We start from the raw sequence: 17,696 nt of genomic DNA, 5'->3' as shown, positions 1-17,696 counted from the left end.
TGTACATTTTTAAAACGTGTCGAGAATATTCATAATGTTTGTAACGTCCAGTTTTCATAAAGAAATAAGTAAATAACTTATAGTAATATCGAAAAATAATTTATACGTATATATATATTAACGTTCACAGACTCGCAATACCCGCTTAATCTCTTTTCCATTGTGCTATTAAAACAAAATATTTTAAAGCGTCGGGTTTCCTAAAAAAAGTTATTGTGCATTATATATATCGAGTATCAAATTATATTTCATCAATATTTATTGAATAAATCAATTTATCAATTTATAAATCAGTATTTAAGTGACAAGGTGGCAACTGTATAATGGTTGAATAATAACTTGATAAAGAAAAAATTAAGAATAGTTAAAATTTAAATTTAATATGAAATTTAATAGGAGATTAAGATGGTAAGATTTCTGAAACTGTTATTAATCTATTATAGCTGGTGGTTAAAAATAATCTTGAGATTACGATTAAAATCGCAACAGATTTATTATATTCTACATTTCTACTCGTTTTACACAGTCAATAATGCATTTTAATATTATAATCCCGTCATCTAATACTTCCCTCTTGACCAATAATATTATTGTCAAGGACGAATGGGTTGTACACCAACGCACTAACTATCACACAAATCTGCCATATTCATAATAAACGTCTTATTTTTTTACGAACGTTGTAGAAAGTTTAAATTAAGTACTCTATTTAAACTTTAAAATATGAAGAAATTCATTTTTACAACGACAAGTTAGCCAATTACATATTATTTATCTTTGTTGTCTTAGCTATAAATGTACATGATCTATATAATATATATTTATGTTATACAATATACACGCTATTAATAAAGATGCATATTCGCATGAAATATTAAAGTTCCTATTGGCTATATTAGGTAATTATTTAAATTAGTGTTTTTTAATTTTTAGTACCAAATCATAATCATTGCAGGCGAATGGCGATATTGCAAACAAAAAACCATTCTCGAATAATGAAGAATAATTAAACAATTTTGTCAACTATTTTACGTTAATTTTAAACTATTAGTTGTAATTAAACGTAGTGTAATATTTAACAATAATAATATGTGGTATTACTACTATTACTATTTATTATTTACACAGGTTCGTCCCAAAACATACGATGCTCAACTCTACAATAATATTTTACCGTTCACATACATTATAATAATATTATATAAAAATATGAATACGTTTAAAAAATAATCTATTTATAAATTGATAAGTACTTATTTATTTGCGAGAGTTTCTCTCTATCAACATTTGTTTATAGAAATTATGTTTTTTGATATAAATAAAAATATTTTTAAATTGTTAATGTTTTTTTTTTTTTTAATTCTAATAAGTATTCTTTAATAATGTTGTATTACGATGATTTAAAATTTTCTTTAAAAAAAAATTTCCTAAAAACGTTAATATTTTTTAAAATAATAATGGTTTTGTTTTAAAATAATATTCGAATACTTATTTATATACATGAGACATGCGAGTGAAACGCGTGTTTTCGTTGTTGCAATTATTCTTTCATATGATATACCTATATATAATAATATCGGATAGGTATGTGCACTTAGTGTACATAGCGTGAAAATCATTGAACTAAAATAGATTAATGTAGTCAGACATGAAATATATTGTCATCAACTTTCATTATGACCTAGGGAAGATTTTTTTTCTATACTTATGTAATATGTTGTTGGCATAATATTTATATTAGTATAATAACGCATTCATAATATTATGGGCTATGTCGTCCAAAAAAGTTCCGTCTACTTAACACCGCATCATGTTAATTGTGCATTTATAATATTAATAATGGTTTACAATTTTCGTTGACCCGAATTTGATGAAGATAAATTTAGAATTATTTTAAATGCAATTTTTGTGTTTATCGTAGTTATAATCTAGGTAACTTGAAAAAGTTACAAAATGAACATAATACATTATATCATTAATTGGAAATCGTTCAAACAGTTGATTACATTTTATAATAAGCGTGGTTCCTCGTATAAATTTACCGACAAATATTTAATTAATTAACATATAGTTGTAAGTTATAACTTAAATAACGGTAGAGCTATTAAAAAAACAGGTTCTAGCACACGACGTGTTAACTAATATAACAATCCAAGTATTATATATATACTTACTATATATTTTGATTTTATATATACCAATTCGAAATTTATTTATAATTAATCAATTATAAATGTAAATATTTATTTTCCAAACCATGATATAAAAATACATAAATTTAATTTTTATCATTTATTTAATAATTTAAAATAAAAAGGTATAGACTAGTATTCGATTTGCGTGGAAGCCTGCACGATCATAATATTGTATATCCCCCGAGACGTAGCCATTTTAACTATCGTATGGTCTGTCAACTGAACAGAGGTAATGTGCGTTAATAATTCTCAGCATGTGCAGTCTTGGCCCATCACGCGCTGTCAGAGTCCAGAAGCAAAATGAGCATTTTTGTTCGGTCGATAAATTCTATCGTCACCCCAACAGTAAATTATCATCATACAAATATTCAAATGTATGCTATTTATGCTGCTGTTAGTGCTGTTGATACAATTTTATTATAATTTAAATTTGATAAATAATAAACAATTATTTATGATTTGAATAATTTTAATCTTACAGTTGTAATATTGTATAGTATGCAAGATTGTAAAATATCTACAGTGATCCATCCTTAGTGTTCTAGTATATCCCTGAGCAAAAGGTAAATTTTTGTAAGCTCCTTATTGTATATTTTAAAAAAAATATAAATTCACGTGGAAAAAAATATAGAGAGATAGGAATAGTGAAGGATACTAATACAGAAAGCTTACTTTATTTATTTTATCCCAAAATGCAACATGCGTGGCACCTCTGAAACTTCGGCATTGGGACGAAGGGGTATTTCTGTGCTCTTCTAATGGTACAGCAAGACTATAGAAATCTGTTTAATGTAAGTAAAATAATTGTACGTCTAGTACGTACTACGTTAGTATGTTATATGTTATATCTTACCATTTAACTATAAATAACTATTTTAACGTAAACTTTACTGTATAACATCGACGACGCCTGTATACTTGAATCATTTTATAGAGTACTTATTAGTGTATATTTTGAATTTGTAATTTGTATAGTAATTTTAATATTTGTGTTTAAAGTTTAATTGAATGACTTAAATTTAAATCTTCTTAAATATAATTTATGGTTTTAGTACTATAAAATATGTGATACCTTTTTATATAATCTTGCTATCATTGTAAAAATTGGTATTAAAAATAACATAAATAGAATATTTAAATGTGTTCAACACTGTTTTAAACTGAGAAACATTTTTAACTTGAGAACCTGCCACTATAAAAGTAAAATAGTAATTATAGCCGTGTGGTATAAAAATTTAAAATGATAAAATACAACATATATATATATATAATATAAAATATATTATAATATTCGTCACAAATGAAATGAAATTCTTGAAAGTACATAATATTGGCCAGAATAAACTGTTATTTATTTTATAATTTTCTGGCATTATAGTATATTATAAAACTTAACTTACTAAACTCACTGTGACTTAAACATTTTGTATACTTTTTTTCTACCCGAATCCTAAAATTAAATTAAAATTAAATAATAAGATTATAAAATAAAATGAAAAATATTAATAAATACGATATAATGTAATAGGTACCTCCATTTTTATAGTTTGTATAAAATATGTGTTTTTATCTGTTAGGTAGTCAACTTTATTACGCTAGCTGTTTCATTTAAATATATTGTATTCATATATATTAATGTAAAATGCAGATCACTGGCATTAGTTTTCATTGCCTACTTATAAATGTAGTTTAATTTACGTGTCATCTGCTTTTAAAGAATTCAAGTGAAAATAGTTTTACATTAACTCCTCTAAATCGTACAATAGATACATATCAGTGACGCATACATATTACATTGTCACTATAAATTGTTCAGACATATATACCATATACGTATTATCTGGTTCGAATATTGTAATTTTAAATACATATTTCTAAGACTTATGAAAATACAGTAACATGTTTTGATAGTTCGAAGATAATTAATTTTATTGTTCATAAATTATCAGTAAAATAAGTAGGATGGTAAAATTTGTACAGGTATAGTTTTTCGAGTAAAAATGTTAAACGGTACATTTCTCATCGCTCGTAATCAAATTATCATCTTAATGTTGTATAATTATGTATAGTATACAACACATACTATTTCAATAACGTAGACGATTGTATAAAATATAGTATAGAATATAGATGCTATCTAGATCGACACTAATACAATTTCTTAAAATTATTTTGTATTCTACTTTACATTACGGCGATTTTATTGTTATTTATCGCATCGATATAGATTATTATTGTATTACATAGGCCCCGTGTATAGATATAATCGCCACGTTGCCGTAAAAAAAGTCTTAGACTAATGGTTATATGAAATAAAAATGGTGAAAATAAAAATATCAACAACTGTCGGTAAATAAGTTATCGTCCGATTTTCTCGAGATTTAAAAACAAACAGAGAAACGTATACATTTATTTTACGGCCGGTCTGGCGACAATTGTATTTTTGAATCTTCCCATATCTCTGTACCCTTATATTTAGTAAGTAAACAGTGATATGAAACGTGGGTATTTCAGAATGAGTATATGCACTTAAAGGACCGGTCGACGGGACATTTTATGAACTGGCCACCCCATAACGTGACGTTACGTATAGGTACACACAACAATATTATATATGATTATGAACTGTGTGATGGTATAGTAAATAATATAAGACAATAAGTGTAAAAATGATTTTAGTAGTTTCGACGACAATGATAGAAGAAAGTGTTTACGATACATACCTACCTCCCAACCTACGGATTCAAATAATCGATAGTTTTTTTTTTTTTAATGTTTTAACATTATTCTGTTTCTATCCGTGGTAAATCATTACCATAGGAATAAAATGTAATGTGATTAAGCATTAAATTTTTTGTTTTACAATTAGTTAAAACATATAATAGAAAAAAAAATTGTTTATGAATCTAAATCATGTTTTTAATTATATTATTACTTTTGATCATCATAACTTGTACATACTATATTATAAGCAGAATGATTTATGGAGCTGTGAATTGGCGATAATTTTCCGAAGTGTTAAATCCTCTAAAAGCTGCAGTTTGTATATTATGTACCTATAGGTATTTCAATTAATCGTACTTTTATCGTGATATGTCTTCATAGTACATAATATTATATGGTAAACATGTATAATAAATTGAACATATTTTTTCTAAAACTTTTAATTTACTTATATCATTTTGTTAAAAGATAAATTAAATTTTAACTTTACAATATTACTAGTAGAATAAATTACATAAACACTCATTAAGACTAAAAGTTATTGGGTAGTTATAGGGCTATAGAGTTGTGATAATGACGTTGAAAACACTTCAACACTAGAAAGCGAGACTACATTATAAATAATGTTTTTACTATCAAACGTTTTCTATAAATCACGGATCACGTTTTTTTTTTTTAAACTAACACAGCAAACTAATAATAAAAAAAAAATATAATTATGCATGACGTTTATGTATGTTTTAGTTTTAATTTAAATCTGAAATATAATATCTACTGACTTATGTTCGTATAGTCCAAATTAATTTGAACATACGTAACTCCCCCAGTGGCACTGAATACAGGCGATTCAAGTGATTTAAAATTAGAACCACCTACTCCATTATCATTATTATATTTTATAATATATGATTTAAGTTTTGTGTAAATAATTATGGACCCGGTAATTCCATAATAATAGTACAGACCCGTGTCGGATTTAATCGATTAAATTCATATTTTAATACGTATTTGTATAGTGCCGTTTAAACGGATCGTGTACACAGTACACGCGTATCGGACACGTTTGTTGTCGGAATTATGTAAACAAATTCGTTTCAATGGGACGATCGTGATTCGTGACGTCCGTTATAATAATAATATATCATATCCAAATTTCAAGTGTTGGTTCTCTGGCACCTGATCGATCGATATCTATGGGGCGATATAATAATATAATGTCGTGCATGAGGGAATTTGAATATTTTTTTTTAGTATAATTGTTTTTATTCATATCTCCCTGGACAATGTTCAAAAATGTCTTTTACAAGGAACCTTGTTTGATATGTAGTAGCAAAACACGAGAAAAAAAAATAATAAAGTCGATACCACGTGATGCCAACGCACCCGGTTTTCTTCGGCCTTGACAATGAACGTTGCGAAATATTTACATGCTCCCTCATATTATACATAGATATTGTATAGGTATATAAACACTGAATTGATTTACGTCGGCCAGGAAGTCACGACATTCTCCGAGAACGGCTCCTCCAGTTTCGTTTTTTCTCGCTATACCATAATACGTGTACAGCGTACTTATATACACATATAATTTAAATTAATAATAACTTTATACAGACAGACGGCGGCATAGCTTTGTGTGTCTAGCCTGACTTCGCAATTTTTCTTTATTCGCGTTAGTCGTCATTTGTTTTTATTATTTAACACTCGCCAGTTGTCATATTACCTATTACAATATTATGACGTTACGAAATATTATCGTGTATTCGTGTGTAAAGTCATATCGAAGATGTCGTTCACGTTAAGTGTTATAGTAGCTGATGTTGGTACATTAGAAAATTCGATTGACGTTTCCTGAAATGTTATTACAAAACCATTTTAACTGCATCGTGACTATTTCAAACACATTAAATTCCAGTTGTACGAGTATATTTGCGCTTTTTTAATTTAAACCAATCAACTGAGTTTAAAAGCGATAGATTTGATTGATAGTTTTAATAATAAAAAGTAAGAACAATAAATTAAAAATTTTATTTTGGTATAATATTATCTTTATATTTTAAGCTATTTTTGAACTATTATTTTAAATATTTATCATTTATGTATAATGTATTATATTCATATATTTCATATATCATAATTCATAATATAAATTTAAACTGTATATTTTTATCATTTAATATCTGTTTTTTATTTAACGACACTGAACTGCGATATAATATGTACATTTTAAATGTTAACTCCAAATCGATTACAGTGCAGTTAAAAAATAAATGTAGCGTTTTTCTTTTTTTATTCTTTAAAGAAAGAGTACGCAAACTTGAGGAAAGAAATGTATTATTTTCATTCTTTTGAAAAATTTTGAACGACAGGGTATAAATAAAACTGTTCATAAAAAACTTTTGAATATAAATATACAAATTTCAAATAAAAATCTATAATATCTCATCACATATAATTTATTTTTATATTTTTTATAACATATACTAATATAATAGTAATATAATTATACAAATTATTACTATATAGTTAAGTCGTATGAAATGAAAACTTTTGCAAATTACAATTTTTTTTTATTTAAGCGTAATAGAATTAAAATTTAATATTTTCAAATGTTTCAATTATAATTGTTATAATTATATTTGTGTATGAAACTATATAATAATACATTTCTTTACTTTCAGATGAAACTCAAACGATATCTATGGTTCCCGAGTTCCTTAGAAAAAAATCATCAATGGTCGATTTGTCGGATGCTAGCCGGTTTGAACGAGAATACGTTAAGCCAGTAAAGTCAATACCTGATTCATTGCATACACACGATATACTTTATGGCGGTGACCAAAATAGGCGTAAGTTTCTCATAATCATAAATCTACTCTCACTATAAATACAAACCATACTATATTTGTCTTTGAAAATATAAAGAATAATTGATATGATATTATTATTGTAAAGTCGATAGAGAAAAACTTGTTAAACACCATTCTGGACAGTATCGACATAAAACAGCATTTATTTGGGATCCTCATCCTCAATACAAGTTTACAGCATTTGGACATCTATTTCATTTAGTGCTTATTCAAGACTCTAAATTCGTGTCTCCTGATATTAAAGTAAGTAATCATTTCAAATATAAATAAAATAGTTATGTAAACATTACCATTATGGAACACTATACAATATATAACAGCCAACAGCACATTGCACGTTATATTTCAATTGCTGGTATTTGTCATGCATAAATAAATATAATATTCCTTATGTTTTAAAACAGTTTAATGTCGATGCAACACGCATTAATAATTAAGACGAAAATGTATGCATTTTCCTTGTCAAAAATAACTGTTCTATGAGGCTAACGATTGTGTATAACGTTATTCAGGAGGTTTTTCATTATGCGCGTAAGGATACTATTACGATAATTACTTTCTTAGTGTTTATAATACTATTATCATAATTAGAATAATGCATTAAATGTCCGTCATTTAAAAATATTGTACGCGTGACATGAAACATGTAATGCATTTTGGTGACTCAATTGGAAGTAATTATTGATTATGAAATGACAAAGAAGTAATAATCATAATTTACTTAATTGATCTATAGACTATATTTTTAGTTCTTTTAGAAATAGATTTATTTCTTTATAATAGATACACTAATTCATAATTTAATTCTTGAGGACACGCGTATAAATTTATTTCATGTTTAGATCCTCTTCAAATATTCATATAGCGAAATAACTGTCATCATAATTATCATCTAGCAGAAACAAATTAATATTGATATTAACAAATTGTTAAACTACATGACAAGTCTATACAAGATATAATTTATTATATTAAGATTAATTTTATTAGCACTTGAAATCAAAATCAAAATGGCAATAGACACTATCAAAATGATTTATACCGTACGTATCATATAGGCATATATTTTACTGCAATGTTTCAAAGATGCCCTCTACACACACTTAATATTTATATTTTATTTACAACTTTAAATTTTAGCTTTATTTAATTTTATTCAAATTCAATTTATTTATCATTCTTAAATGAATACATTATTTAAAAATGTAAATATAATATCTTTAACGAACTATTACAATTTTTTCCGATATAATAAAAATCAAATACTAAAAAAATTCTTTTAATTAGGTATATAATTCAATAATAATATCTCTTTTTGAAGTAAACTGAAAATTTAAATCAAATTTAACTATATATTATATAAGTATAGTTATAAGAATTTATGACTCAATCACGGTGTATTCTAAAATATATAACGTAGTCATAGTGCTATTTATTTATTAAATATATAGTTACTTAATTCAAAATTATCTATAGGTATGAATTCTTAAAATAAAGTTGGAGATTTTATGAATCTAAAATCAGAAAAATCAATACTATAGCCTATAGGTATAATATTTTTGATATCTGTTTACTGGTACCAAGATATACATAATATATATGTATATGCATATTTACTTTAGGTGTACATACGTAAATATTGCTTTGTACACTGCCGCGGACCAATGACTAAAAAACAAAGTTGTAGATACAAGAAAAATAATTACAATTTTTAAATAAAAAATATAAATATAAGTACTATAATTATATTGTATTTATTAAAACTATATCTGATTTAGATAAACAACAAAATAAAATTATTATAGTCGTTTAATTTTGGGATTTAACAATTAATGTTATCTTATACAATGAAACACCAAACACTGGTTACGGAAACACAGTAAATTGACTTAAAAATAATTTATTTAAAGTAGTCAATGATACTATAAAATATTAGTATTTCCATAATGCAATATACTTACTGTATAATTATAAAATATATTTTACGTGTAAGCCTACTTTTTGGGAAAAAAAAGAAAGTGTTTTCACAATATTTGTATGCTAATGTCTATAAATTGATTATTTGATTATTTCTTATCTTATTTTAAATATTCAATCTACTCAGATGAGGTCAAGTCAAGAATCCAGATAATTGTTTAAGATAGCGGCATTCTTAAGTCTCATAATTTAAGTGCACCTAAAGCTGTTTTTAAATGTTCCTAATATGAATACCTACCTATTTATTATGATTATAATATTGACTACTGAAGTATTGCAGTGATTTCCTTTTCCCGTAGGTATAGGTACACTTATATTTTTATAGTAAAGTATTTAGTAGTATATATGTACTATAATTGTTTGATTAAAATTAATTATAAGTCTATGTTCGTGTAAAACTACGCTAAAAGATTTTACGACAATTATTTTGTATTGTGTCTTATAAATTCCACGATTTTCGTCCGCGGTATACGACGCATCTTTGTATTCTGTGTTCAAACCTGTTGGTTGTTACCGGCATATCCGTACTCAAACACACACACACACACATATATATATAATATATACCTATATATATTACAGAATATCGGGTTTCGTATTATTATTTACAAAAGTAATTTTTTTTATTTACGCATAATTAATTATTTAGTCTGTAGTGATGCCTTATATATAATATGTATAACTCTACGGCACCCATTGGGAAAAGAAAAAGAAAATAATAAGAACATATTATACAGAGTGATTCATCAAGCATGCTCATTTCCATGTTTTTTCTCAATTCAAATTCTGATTTTTGAAATTTTTAAGAATACTTAAGAACCATATTTTCAAATACTTAAAATATTTTGTTAATTATTTAACTTGATGCACTATAACCTATGAGGATATAATGATAATATTATGTCCATCTTCCATTATTATAAGGTTAAAATTGATGTTTCTTATTATGATTTGAAAATTACAATAATTAATACTAATTTATTTTGATAAAGCAGCATTTTATAATTCGTAAAATATATCCTAGTAGGTATAATAAATGGTGAATTAAATATTAGACAAGTACATATAATATAATTTATATTTTTGTTAAGTTATTTCTAAGGACTATCATTCCTATTACCTACTCAATACATATTTTAATAACGACACGTTTAAAATTTGATTTAGGTTAAAGTAATTAAAAATATGATCTCCAAATATAATTTTAGATTAATTGATATTTATTGAAAAATTAAAAAATTAGAATTTAAATTAATTAATTATTATAAAGGAAAAACGTAGGTGGGCATACTTGCAGGGTGAATCATCCTGTATATGTATGTTACCCAACGGTTTTATAAAATCCATTAGATTTTATTTTTCTATTTATACATGTACACATATAAACTTTATTATATACATATTTAATATTTATACGGTATTAGTCTTTGCCTCTTTGGTAATTTCGAAACAATTAAACGAGAGTACATATATATAATAATAAATGTCCACCCGGGAGACGCGTTCTTGTGTTTTTTGCTGCCGCATTCATACGATGAATATCGACTGTTGACCCGAAGACTGCAGTAGGTATACCTACATGGTATATACATAAATATATATATATATTGTTGTACGACCGTATAGGTTTTACGAATACATTGGACATAATAATGTTATAGCATCAGTATACATTTTTTTCCCGTTGCAATACGTGCATCGTCCCCAGGACCCCAGCAGCGTATGATCTCGTATTTTATTGCTCGTGTGATTCAGGGTTACAACACATATTATTACAGTGACCGTGTAATCCGTCGTTTGTCTGCGTGTATATTAAAATAGTAGCATTAGACTGTGCAATCGTCAGGGGCAACTACGTATTGTCCCAAGAAATATCGTTAAGATTACATTTTCAATAAGTCTCCGGGAAATCACTAGGATTATTATAAATTATGTTACGACAATTATAATAATAATAAATAGATAAGAAGATGATATTAAAGTGTATTATAACAGTGTAGTACCTATGTATACGGTATACCCGTTATAATATTTATGTAGATGTGTGTTACATATAACATTATAAAACTATACAACTATTTAAACACGTTCGATAAAACACACACCTACCTACTCGTAAAATCGATTACACGATAAGATTGCGATCTGTAAAAAAAAAAGTGCAATGCAAATCTTATTGTTAATATGTAATTATTAAATAATTGTAACACTAACACATATTATACCCGGAATATAATGGGAAATTCATTGTCGATAAATATTATGTTTTTATAATACTATTTTATTCGTAAGTGGTAGGTATAACACGAAATAGTTTGAAAATTATTCATAATAATATCATATTATATTTTATTTGGTTTTAATACATTATTATATAATTTATTTACTTATATAATATAAACAAACCGTAAAAAATGTATATATTTCACTAATACCTATAAAAATTTGAAAAATATATATTACCAAAAATTCATTTTAAATACCTTCTTATAATAAATATATGTTATTATAATAATATATACTAGGTACACAATTTCATGTATTTATTATAATAATTTTGTTTTGATTTAATTTTATGATAAATCACGAATAATTATTAATTAATGACTATCTATTATACTTGGTTATCTAATTGAAATTAAAATAAAATAATATTATAACAGGTTATTGCCTTTTTTGTCTACATATAACATTAATTAATATTTAAACTGTCGAATAAATTTAGATTATGTATGATGCATCTCTAAAATATTAAAAAAAAAATGAATTGGTAGTTATTTTGTCATACCTATATAGAATATTCATTATAATATTATATTATAACAATCATGCATATAAATAGTAAAACAAAGGCCTTTGTCTTAAACAATAATAAATGTGATTAATATTTTATAAAGCGTGGTTATTTATCCCTTCGAATGATATAATTCATACTTTTAGAAATAATAAGCGATTATTCAGTGACTGTCTTGATATTGGTAAATTGCCAAAAATTATTGCTGCTAATGATATTATTATCCGTGCACGATGTTTTAATAAATCAACCAACAGCCTATTTTATTGTCTTGCGTAAATACAAGTATTAAGCAATTTTCATGTTTTCATGTTTTTAGAAATTAATAAAACAAACGAAATGATCGTGAATACCGAATTTAACTGAATGTACATTTGTTATTATCGTATAGATTACTCGTATGAAGCAGAACGAATCTTGGAGAGAACCACCCAATGTGAAGGTTAATGGGTGTTTTTATTCGGGAAATGTTTCTGGTGAACCTGGTTCAATCGTTGCCGTAAGCCTTTGCGATGGAATGGTGAGTACCAACTTATTTTATTTTCACACAAAGTAATTTAGAAATGTTTTTATTTTATTTTAAGATTAACTTTAACATATTATAATGATTTAGGTACCTAGCTTCTTTTAGTAATACACGTTGTCATAACGTTAGGTTTATGATACATTATAATATTGTAACAAATCATATATTTAATATACCTAGGTAATATACATCTTATTTAATTCTTTGTAAAAGAAAAAAAAATATAAGAACGTTAACTTAGTAGGTAGGTTGGTACTAGGTATAAAACAAAATAATATCTTGGTAATGAACATATCATATCATATTACCGCCGAGTGTCGACAAAAAATATTACAAAGATTTAAGAATTTTTTTTAAAAATAACAACAGATATTAAATAAATAATAAATGAATATAAATAATGGATTTTTTGAAGAGAACCTATGTACCTAGCAGATATATACCTACTATGTATAAAGTCATAATATGTAGAGTGTATGGATTGCAGAGACAGTGTTATCGACCACGATCTAACATGTAAGAATATAAATTTACTCAAATAGGTACTGAAATACATAATATTCTACTTTTACATCAACATTCAACAATATAACATTAACTTTACTACACGTACAATTTATACATTACAATCCTTAGTAGGAAGGTATATAGGTAGTAGGTACTACATTCTTGTCGCTTATTCAATAACAAAGATATCTTGATCTCTGGTTTTTTTCAAAATTAAAATATTTTCGTGAATCCCGAGTTGCCTCGTTAAAATTATTGCAACATTTACTATAGACATGTTGTTACTTTGTTAGTTGTATTTTTATAAAAAATATTAGCATCCACATTTCAATACCTATCAATGAAATTAAAATAAACTGTTTACCTAAATTGTAAAGGGTTTAATTTACTTTATACCTATGATTATATAAAATATCAACATTCCCATAGGTTAAGTAAGGTGCCTACCTACTTACAAGTAGTATCTAGGTAAGTCATTTTAAATTTAGCCATTATTATTAATCAGGTTAAAAAATACGATTAAACACCTTTCTGTACCTATCTACTACTTAAATAGCACCAACCTCAGAGTTTTTAATCATATTGTGCCTTTAACGCTTTGAAAATGTTTATTATTTTAGTAATTAATGAAATATATATACGCGTATATTGTATTACAATATATAGGTATATCATAAATGTATTATAAATGTATAGTCGTATAGGTATTTAATAAGAACTATACAGCGGGTACCTGATGTTATATATATTTTTGACCTTTATTTTGATAATTATTATATAACATATTTTGAACAAATCAATATAAAAATGTGTTACTATATTATTTTCTAATGTGGTTTAAATTAGTCTTTTTTGGCTCGTCCTTGCACGAGACGAGGTGGCCGAGTGGTTAAGGCGTTGGACTGCTAATCCAATGTGCTCTGCACGCGTGGGTTCGAATCCCATCCTCGTCGGTACCGTGCAATATTTTTTTGTTTTTTTTTTACAATTCTTTTAATTTTTAATTTATTTAGAATAATAAAATAACTAAAAATAATTTATTGGTACTACTATTTACGCATACTTCTATTATAAATTCCTATTTTTTTCATTAAATCTTATCGTTTTGTTATATTTTTCAAAGTACCAAAATGTTTTAGTTAAAAATAATATAAATATTTATGTACATTTCATAATAATTTACGTAATAATAAAAAATTATAAAATCATAATTACTATTTTATAATACATTAATATACAAATAAGTAATAACAAAGTATATAAATGTATAAGTATAATTTATAGGTATTTAATATAGTATGAAGAGACGAAGAGAGTTTAAAACTAAAATGTGTATAATTATTTATTTTCCATTTTTAAACAATCAACACCGTATCGTTTTGTTCAAATACAATCAAATTAAAAATGCATAAAGTTTAAACACATTCAGATTTCAATTACCTACCTATATAATACTATAATTGGCACCTTCTTTGTTGTTGTCTGAAATCTCAATGGTGTGTATTGTGTACATAATATATTATGTCCATTATGCTTGCAAACTGCAAGTATAGGACCTGCATATAATTAAGTATCTATGTAATATAGGTACCTACTATCGTTCAAGAGCATATAAGGCATATATTATTATTATTTATTCCATAAAATAGCTTATAGCACCTATAATAAATAATTACAAATATTAAATAGGAATAAATAGGGTTATATAATAATATATTATAGCTATCTGTCGTCATAAAGCAGCAGTACACATGATGGTAATATTATACATTCAAATGACATTTCATTCGTATGAATGAATGTTATTTATAATTCACTAATTCAGTATTCAAAACTATTTTATGGAAAGATAGAAGTTATAATGGGCTAACTTCACTACCTAATATACTTTATATAATAATTTTTACTGACATTACAAAAGTTTTTTTATTTTTAATGGGTATATCATAAAAATATAATTTACCGTTTTAACTTTAATACAAAGTACCTACTCGTAACATTTCTATTAATAATTTATTATGATACCTATTATGGATGTTATATTATTAGGTATGTTACAATTCATTTTTATTAAATAATATATTTAGATTATATAATTCATAAATCATTTTGTACATACAAATAAACAAGATAGGTGGTAGACACTTTTGTAGTTAATATAGGGACCAGGTAATATAAAATACATAGACACTAATACTAAGTATGCCTTGCACTAAGGTTTAAGATACATACCTATATGTTTAACAGATATATTAATAGGTATTAGGTACTGGTGTGGAATGTAAAAGAATATTTGTATATTTGTGTAATATTATATCTAGCCATCTAGGTAATAATAGGTTTAGAATGTTTAGATAAATACCTATTTGTTACTTTTCTAAATTTTTCAAACCAAACAATTAATATTTTTTAACTAAAAACGAATCAGTAGATGTTATATATGCGATATTGTGATGCAAATTACATTTTTATACTTTGTTATTATGCATATAATATTTTAGTAATAACTGATTAAGCTTCAAACTTAAATTAAAATCATAGTATATTCGTTATTATCATTTTTAACGTTAGTCTTATTAAATAAAATTATAAAAATATCATAAAAAAAAAAGTCTGGCTCATAAGAGCCATTCAATACGCCTTTTTCGCTCACGGGACGAGGTGGCCGAGTGGTTAAGGCGTTGGACTGCTAATCCAATGTGCTCTGCACGCGTGGGTTCGAATCCCATCTTCGTCGAGATCGTAGATAATTTTTTTCAAATTTTTTTCCTATTTTAGTAGAATTTCTAAACTTTTCATCGTTTTAATCCATCAAATGAAAAGCAGAAGCGAAGTACACGTCTGCATGTTGCTTCGCGGGATATATAACCATTTGGCAACATATCAATCGATCGATACTGCAACAGCAACTGAGCAAAGACTTTGAATTATACATATATATATAAACAATTAAGTATCTATTTTAATTTTGATTCTAAAAACCAGAGTTTATTTTCAGTGTAATTGGCCAGACGTTTCACTTTATTCCACTGATCTATGTGTATAACATAAACTACACCGTTCGTATATTATTATATTCATGTATAATGCATTCAGTATTCATGCGAAGTGTATTTGATTCCGAACTGGTTAATTCTATCCTATAGTCTATGTACAATTTCTATATATTTTTTTCGTAATGTTTTTATTACATAATATTAAATAAATAGTTAATACTAGAAATTTTGTAATATTGTATCATTGCATTAAATATTTTTTATTATTTATCCTTAATAATATGTTTCTTGCGGTAACAAAATAACGTAAATCTCTCTTTTTGTATTATATTAAGTTCTAAACGTTTTAACTTATGGTTTTAGATATTTTTAAGTCAATCCATTATTTATTTTTTACGCTATTGTCTATGCCTTACCTATATAATGCACATTTACGGGCTATACCTATTTTGGATTCTAAGCGGAAAGATGAATATAATGATTTTATTTAATAATGTGAAAACATTTTTCAAAATTTGTCAAAATCATGAACATTAACGAATTACGAACTAAAAGTATTAATAAAATCATCAATTGTATAGCTTAAGTTTAAAAATGTTATACAATATTCCTCATTAGTAATTTATACTAAATTTAAAAAATTAAAAAAAAAATTTTACAATTATTTTTTATAGATGAAGTTTTAGAATACAATAATATTTTAATGAATTCAGATTTAACATATTTATTAGAATGAACTATTTTTTTTTTCATGTTTAACTGACAGCAGAGGAGGCTCTGTTTGAAGAATACTACAACTACTCCTCTGCTGCCATCATTTATTGGAATGAATCACTTGAGAACAGATATAAAGCAAAGCAATATTCACTTGCCTACTACTTACTATAGCCTACTGTTTTGATGTTTAGTTTTCCGTTATCATTTTAATATTAAACTATACTAAAAATATAATATACAATATAAATTACATAATATGTAATAATATTAATAACACAATATATTTATTTTTTTGTTTCGTGATATTTCTCTTTAGAAAATTCTAATAATTTTATATTGACATTTGTTATGTTTTTACCTTTAGAAAAGTATCATGTATGTCTCTAAAAG

The 17,696-nt window shown here is 25.4% G+C and overlaps 1 protein-coding gene and 2 non-coding genes across 3 annotated transcripts in view; all 3 read left to right on the top strand.

Moving 5' to 3' along the window:
- Nucleotides 1–17,696, top strand: part of LOC132920562 (A disintegrin and metalloproteinase with thrombospondin motifs 20-like) — an 89,552-nt gene that overhangs the window by 36,267 nt on the left and 35,589 nt on the right. Inside the window, exons 2-4 of the mRNA XM_060983045.1 lie at nt 7,601–7,768; nt 7,875–8,032; nt 12,952–13,080. Coding sequence (XP_060839028.1) covers nt 7,601–7,768; nt 7,875–8,032; nt 12,952–13,080 — 455 coding nt within the window. The remainder of the gene's footprint in view (nt 1–7,600; nt 7,769–7,874; nt 8,033–12,951; nt 13,081–17,696) is intronic.
- Nucleotides 14,465–14,546, top strand: Trnas-gcu (transfer RNA serine (anticodon GCU)). The gene has a single exon. It is a non-coding gene; the product is annotated as a tRNA-Ser (tRNA).
- Trnas-gcu (transfer RNA serine (anticodon GCU)) lies at nt 16,249–16,330 on the top strand. The gene has a single exon. It is a non-coding gene; the product is annotated as a tRNA-Ser (tRNA).

The sequence above is a fragment of the Rhopalosiphum padi genome, chromosome 2 (assembly GCF_020882245.1).
Source record: "Rhopalosiphum padi isolate XX-2018 chromosome 2, ASM2088224v1, whole genome shotgun sequence".
Classification (NCBI taxonomy): Eukaryota; Metazoa; Arthropoda; class Insecta; order Hemiptera; family Aphididae; genus Rhopalosiphum; species Rhopalosiphum padi.
This window is presented reverse-complemented; position numbering and strand designations above follow the sequence as displayed.